Here is a 6,667-nt window from a genome sequence, read left to right as displayed (position 1 = left end):
CTCGGCGGCAAGGTGCTGACGGAGTTCCTGCGCGACAACAAGATCAAGGCGGACGGCTGCATTGTTGGCGAGCCGACAGGCATGACGGTGTACACCGCTAATAAGGGTATCTGTATCGCCGTTGTTCGTGTGTACGGCAAAGCTGTGCACTCGTCCTTCGCACTGACGAATCACGGCTGCAACGCCATTGACTACGCCGCGAAGATCATCGTGAAGATACGTGAATTCGGAGAGGAGTTCCGCAAGAGCGGCACCCACGACAAGGACTACGTGGTGCCACACACGACGATGTCGACAAACCTCATCAAGGGCGGTAACGCTGTGAACACCGTGCCCGCGGAGTGCGAGTTCAGCTTCGAGTTTAGTGGCGTTCCTCCTCATGCTACTCGGTTTCTTCAGTTCCGTGTACAGTCATATATCGACAATGAACTTCTTCCTGCATTGCGTGCAGAATATCCAGATGGACAGATCGATGTGAATATTGCAAGCTCAGCTGATGAAGCTGCTAGAAGGCTGTTGCCCCCTTCGTGTGAGACCTTGTTTGTAACCTGCGCTTCTGCTGGTTCTTCGTTCACTCCGTGCGGTGAGGAGGGTGTGAAGGTGAAGAGCATGCCGCATCTTCGGCACCTCGTGATGCAGCACATTTTCAACGGTTTGGGAGGAGAGAAGTCGCACCTTTAACAGGCTGTTTGTGCTAGTGAGGCAAAAGGGGCATAGGGACGGCGTGCTGTTTTTTATCTGATTTTTTTTTTTTTTAGTTTTCGTCTGTTTGTCGAGGCGTTTTATTCTCGTGTCACGTTTTCGGTTTGAATCTTTTTCTTTCTTTGCGTAACTCTTCAGGAGATGCGTAGATGTCATTGTTGTTGATGTTTTTTTATATGCTTTCTTGAGCAAACGTTGGATGCTGTTGTTCCAGACGTCTTGCTGTTGACCCTTTCTCTCTGCTGATGAGTATTTAATGTCTGAGTGTGGCGTGGAGGCTTTGTGTGTGCGGGGGGCCGTGTTGGTTGAGTTGCTTGCGGATTGCCCGAATATGTTCAAGTGCATGCGTGACTGATTGAGCATTCGCATTTTGTTTTTGCGTCTTTTTTTTTTTCCTTTTTGGGGGGTATGTTCACGGTGGTGTGGCTGCTGTCGCCTTGTTGGGTTTTTTTTTGTTGTCTTTTTGTTTGGCATGCTGCCCTGTTTCCCGCCTTATTGTTGGCTTTGTCTTGTCGCTCAGCACTCCAAGTTCCAAGGCTCAGGGTCGCAGTGTGGCATCACGCGCGATCATTTGACACTGTGCCAGCACTACGCGAGTGGTGGGAGCGCATACCTGTTTTGGAGGGCCTGTGAGGGAGCCTGGTTATGCAGCCGGCCGGGTCCTGTAATGGTGAGCCACCAGCGGACCGACCGAATGGGCTTTCAGATATCGCTCTTACTTGCCTCATTCTCATTGGCTTCATTGCCGTGGGCTTCCTGCTGATGTGTGGGTGGCTGAAATGTCAGTTTGGGCCGCGCTCGTTGTGGCTAGAGGAGGCTGCGGGTGCGTACTACGACAGCGGGAGCACACAGCGGCGCAACCAGCAGCAGGAACAGGCGCAGGAGCAGGAGCCGACGACGCTGCCGGGCCAGCCGCTAGAGAACCGCGTGCGCATGCGGCGGGGCCCCCTGCCGCACGCCTACTACCTGCCGGACGGACACACAGTTGTGCACATCGACGACCCAAACAAGATACCGGAGGCCGCGCCGCCGCCGCCCACGGAGGAGGAGCTGCAACGGCAGCGTGAGGAGGCGGAACGCATCGCGTCACCGGTGCTGTACGGTCGCGGCATGTACCTGAACTGCTCCATCGTGACGTGCTCCGACGGCAGCTTCTGTTACCCCAACACACCTGTCGGTCGTGTCGCTACACACGCGTCGTTCGGCTCCCTCATCTTAGCGCGGTACCGGACGAAGGACGAGAATCTATGTGGTGCGGAAAATAACGACGGCGTGAGTGGCGATAATACGGGCTGCATCCAAAGGCCGAGAGAACCTTTTGGCACGCCGATTCCAGGCAGTGAAAAGGATAAGCAGGGGGAGGAAGGGTAGGCGGGGGATGCAGTGCTGAATGGTGTGACTAACAGTGATCTGGAAGTTGGAGGTGTGTGAGCAGCGGGCCTGTGGATGTAGAGCGCTGTGGTAAGAAGGAGGAAGCGGCGAAGTGTTGATGTTGCCTTCAATATTAGTGGGGATAAGGTTTGAGGTGTCTTTCTCCCCGTGTAAGTGCGGACATCATTCACTTTTGTTTTTTTTGTTGTTGTGATTCTTTTCTCTGTGCTTTTTTTTATGTGCTCTTTTTTCTTGTGTTTGAAATCTACCCCGTGCTAATATGGGTCTCTTTTATATATACAGCAAAGGTGTGGGGGAAGAGGGTCTATCTATGCGTCTCTCGCACGTGTTGCTGCCCTAACACAACGAAAGGAAAACGCACGTTGGGTGGTGCGACGGAACGTACCCTCTTTCTCGCACAGTGGTCTGGTATATTTATATATATATATAGGCTTGTTTGTGTGTGTGTGTGTGTGTTCTTGCCGCTTTGTCTCCTTGATTGGTGTTCCTGTCTCTCGGCCACGCTGGGGTATTTTTATACCCTGGGTGCTCCCCTCTTCCCGTTTCTGCTACTTAACCTGTATTGTGCACGACATGGATGTGCGTGTGCGTCTGTCTGGGTCTCTGCTCCGCCCTCAGCCGCAGAGCCCTGCTTTATATCTCTTTCCTCTGGTCTCTCTGCTCATACAACGCTACTTGGCCACCGCGGGCTACGCGTCAGCTCTATAGCGCCTATACACAAGGAGCAGCAACAGCGGGCTCTCTATGCAACAGACGGGTATCCCCATCGGGGCGTTTGTGTCGATTGGTGCCATAGTACTCTTTTTGGTTATTATTATTGTGTTTCGGTATATATACTATGGAATGTCGGATAGAATCTATTCGGGTGTGGAATTACCGGAGAACCACGTCAGGGGGATCTCTTTGGTTCTGTCTGCCAGCACGCACGAAGTATTTTTCTTTGATAAGGACGGCCGCTCCATCCCTGTCGCACTGAACTGCCGGTGCCACCCGAATGCCTCTACCACCAATGATAATGATGCTAGCAGCAACGGCAGTGGCGAAGGCAACACTCTGCCCTACGGCAATACTGCGGGTGATGAGCACCAGCAACAGGGCACGACGGGCAGTGCAGAGACGCCAATGGAGACAACAGTAGCGACGGAGACGGCGGTTCAAATGGATGATGATGATAGCGACGAGGCCGGGTGTCCCTGCTGCAGCGCGGGGGTGTGCGCGCTGCATGACTACGGGCCGGCGCAGGAGTACTACAAGGCACACTACTCCCTACCACTGAAGATGGGGGCTATCCCCGTCCGCGTAAACGCGTGAAGGGGGAACTCATAAGGTATGTTTTTCTTTCCTTTCTCTCAATTAATTTACGACGTCCTGTCGTATGGCTCTTCTTTATTGTGTCTCGTTTTGTGTTTCCACGGTGTATTAATCTGAATATGAAGACGTTGCTGAGCGTTGCGCGTTCGTTTTATTCTCTTTCGTTCCACCTCTCTCTACTTTCGCCTGTTACGACGATCCCTCACAAGAAATGTGGTGCGATTTCTGCGACATCTTTTTCTCCCGCCCCCTCCCCCACACTTGCGCAGCAGCCGAGTATGAATGTGCCTGCGTGTCCCTTTGCTTCTCATCGCGCTCACTCTTTCACATCTTCTCTATTTCACTGCAGACTAGTCACACGCGCACAGACACAGGCGCCCCTAGAAGCCGCAGGCGTTACGGCGAGGTCCGTTTCTGCCTTCCCTCCTCGTTTCGGCTCTCTTCGTTGTTTATCTCTCTCTCTTTCCCTCCCTCCCTTCCTCCTCCTCTCTCGGAAGGGGATGGTGGCCATTGAGCTTGTGATTGGGGTGCTGTGCGGCTCCTTCGCCTTGCTGGCGGTCGTGGCCGCGGGCGTTCTGCTCATCTGCTACTACTGCAAGTGGAAACCCGAGTTATTCAGCGCTGAAGGGGAGGAGGTGCACGGGGTGCCGCTGCAGTCGCGGGTCCCGCACCTCACAGAGGAGCAGCGGCGCATCCACCAGATGCAGCTGCGTCGCGCACAGAGGTGGTGGCGACAGCAGCAGCAGCAGGACGGTAATGGCGGGGGGAGTGGATGCGATGGCACAGTCGTGCCGCCGATCCACCACACGCAGGGTAGTATCTCGTGGCGTTTGAGCCGCCGAAACAGCGTCGAAAGCGAGACGACTGCGACGGTTGCCAATTCCAGCGTAGCGTACGGGAGAGGGGTGTACCTGACGCTGGGTGGCGCAGCGGAGCCGCAGTCCCCGTACAGTGGGCTGTTGGACGGCGGCACAAGGAGCCACGGCTGCAGCTACTCATCGCAGGGCCACCGCACACCTCGGCGGCAGATCCGCAGAGACTCCAACCCCGATGATAGAAACGCCTGCAGCAGTCCCGTTGGTGGGTGGACGGACTCCTACAACAGCAGCGGCGCGAGCGGGGACGAGGCACCCAACGCGCCGGAGAAGTACGCTGAAGTGTTTGTTGAGTTGCCGCGGCACGAGCGGCAGAATCCCACCCGACGGTCGTTGTTTGAGCATAGCATCGCCGTGAGTGAGTTCCTCGCGGAGCCCCTGGAGGAGGGGAGTCACGAGCCGTATGAGCACTAGATCTTGCAGCCCGATACGCAGAGTAAAGGCGTGTGAAGCATGGCAGCACACGCGACGTCACTCACCCATTTTGTCGCTCGCTCACGCACGCGTGCATGCCGATAAAGAGAGCATGGATAGAGCCGGCAGTAAAGGATGGGGGATGCGGACAATTAAGCCCCATCTTTATTCACTCACGGCCCATATCCGTAATATATATGTCGCCATTACGATTCCTCTCACAACTTCCTTAAACGACGTGTTGTTTATTGTATGTGTCTATTCTAATATGTCTAATTTTTCTGATTAATTGCGTGCTCAAGTGATGTCTGTGTTTCTGGGCGACTGCGGCCCTTTTTGCAAAGAGAACGACCGTGTGGTGAATATTAATGGCGTGTCACGCCCACATGTATGCACTCATGCAGTTCGAAGCGACGCTTGTGCTCTTCGGCGTTGGATGCAGAGAAGTGCGGTCCGGTGGATGTCTGCAGGGTGGAGGGGGGTGGAGAGATGCAATTGAAATTTTAAAATATCAGACCCACACGCAAACAAAGAAAGTGAGGGTCCGAAATTAATAATAATAATAATAAAGAAAAGAGATGGGGGCTAAATATTTAGTGTTGCAGACAAACAGAATGCTTCTGTTCTGGGGTGTCTGTCACATTACAGGCAACAGTGAGCCCGAACCACAGAGTGTGTTTGGCTCCATGTGTAATGCGAATTGAGCTCCTCTCCGGTACTCTCATCCCATGTGTGGTTCAGCATCTCTTCCCTTCTGCCTTGGTATGTGTGTCTCCTCTCCCTCTCCCTCTCCCTCTCCCTCTCCGTCTCCGTGTGTCTGTCTGTCTGTCTGTCTCTCTGTGTGAGTGGACATGTCTTGTGTCCCCCTTTTGATGAGGTGTTCCCGCTGAGATCTCTACATGCGTGTGCGTCCTCTCAGCTCTCTCCTCTCAACCCTGTTGGTGTTGCTTCTTCTAGGTTTAGAAGGTGTCTGCGTGATGGCGTACAACGAGGCGGCGCTGGCGGAGTACAGGGAGCTTGTGCAGCGTGGGGAGCCGTTCCGCTGTGTCACATGCCCATACTGCAACGGCAGCCGCGATGCCACCGTGAAGCACATCGACCCGGCGCGTAAGCCGCGCTCGCCGTGGGACTTCTGGAACAACATCGTCTGCGCCCCCACTGCGCAGCGAAATGGGGGTTCGACAAGCAATAAGGAAGAGCAACAGCAGCGGCAGGAGCGACAGCCCATGTACGTTGTGGGGCCAATGGTTGACCAAAGCGAACTACCATTCCGGCTGCTGTGCCGCCGCTACGGCGCAACGTTAGCGTACACGCCGATGCTGCACGCGAAGAGCTTTGCGCAGAGCGCGCACTACCGTCAGCGGTACTTCAGCACCACTGGCAAGACGGTGGCGGCGACTGGCAGTGACGGTGGCGACGCGGGATCGGCGGAGACGGACCACCCGCTGTTTGTGCAGTTCTCCGCGAACGACCCGGACACGCTCCTTGCTGCTGCGCGGCACGTGGAGGACGTCTGCGAGGCGGTGGACGTGAACCTCGGCTGCCCGCAGGGCATTGCGCGGCGCGGGCACTACGGCTCGTTCCTCATGGAGGACTGGGCGCTCGTGCACCGTCTGCTGCACTGCCTCGCGGTGGAGCTGCGCGTGCCGGTGACGGCGAAGATGCGCGTCTTTGACGACGCCGAGCTGACGCTCAAGTACGCGGAGATGCTGCGCGACACGGGCATCGCGGCGCTCTGCGTGCATGGCCGCACGCGTCTCATGAAGGGGCAGCAGACGGGCCTCGCCGACCTCGACCTCATCCGCCGCGTGCGGGCACACCTGCGCGGCAGCATCCCCGTCATCGCAAACGGCAACGTCGTAACGTTCGACGACGTGCGCCACAACTTGGCGGTGACGGCGTGCGACGGCTACATGTGCGCGGAGCCGCTGCTGTGGGACCCGCGCCTCTTCGCCGCGCCGGAGCGCCCGCTT

General features: G+C 55.9%; 4 protein-coding genes across 4 annotated transcripts; all 4 read left to right on the top strand.

Annotated features, from left to right (window-relative positions):
• Window positions 1–81: 81 nt before the first annotated feature.
• Window positions 82–681, top strand: DQ04_09291030 (putative glutamamyl carboxypeptidase, putative,metallo-peptidase, clan MH, family M18; the record flags this gene model as incomplete). Its single annotated transcript, XM_009315886.1, has 1 exon — window positions 82–681. One exon carries the CDS (start codon window positions 82–84, stop codon window positions 679–681), a length of 600 nt encoding a protein of 199 aa, XP_009314161.1.
• A 666-nt stretch (window positions 682–1,347) lies between these two features.
• On the top strand, window positions 1,348–2,073 carry DQ04_09291020 (hypothetical protein; the record flags this gene model as incomplete). The annotated part of the gene is made up of 1 exon (XM_009315885.1): window positions 1,348–2,073. The coding sequence occupies one exon, from the start codon at window positions 1,348–1,350 to the stop codon at window positions 2,071–2,073; it is 726 nt and encodes a 241-aa protein (XP_009314160.1).
• Window positions 2,074–2,937: 864 nt separating this feature from the next.
• DQ04_09291010 (hypothetical protein) lies at window positions 2,938–3,405 on the top strand (the record flags this gene model as incomplete). The annotated part of the gene is made up of 1 exon (XM_009315884.1): window positions 2,938–3,405. The coding sequence occupies one exon, from the start codon at window positions 2,938–2,940 to the stop codon at window positions 3,403–3,405; it is 468 nt and encodes a 155-aa protein (XP_009314159.1).
• A 500-nt stretch (window positions 3,406–3,905) lies between these two features.
• Window positions 3,906–4,694, top strand: DQ04_09291000 (hypothetical protein; the record flags this gene model as incomplete). The annotated part of the gene is made up of 1 exon (XM_009315883.1): window positions 3,906–4,694. One exon carries the CDS (start codon window positions 3,906–3,908, stop codon window positions 4,692–4,694), a length of 789 nt encoding a protein of 262 aa, XP_009314158.1.
• Window positions 4,695–6,667: the final 1,973 nt, after the last annotated feature.

This window comes from Trypanosoma grayi (assembly GCF_000691245.1).
Source record: "Trypanosoma grayi strain ANR4 Tgr_929_V1, whole genome shotgun sequence".
Taxonomy (NCBI): Eukaryota; Euglenozoa; class Kinetoplastea; order Trypanosomatida; family Trypanosomatidae; genus Trypanosoma; species Trypanosoma grayi.
Note: the sequence above shows the minus strand (reverse complement) of the source record. Positions and strands in the feature narration are given on the sequence as shown.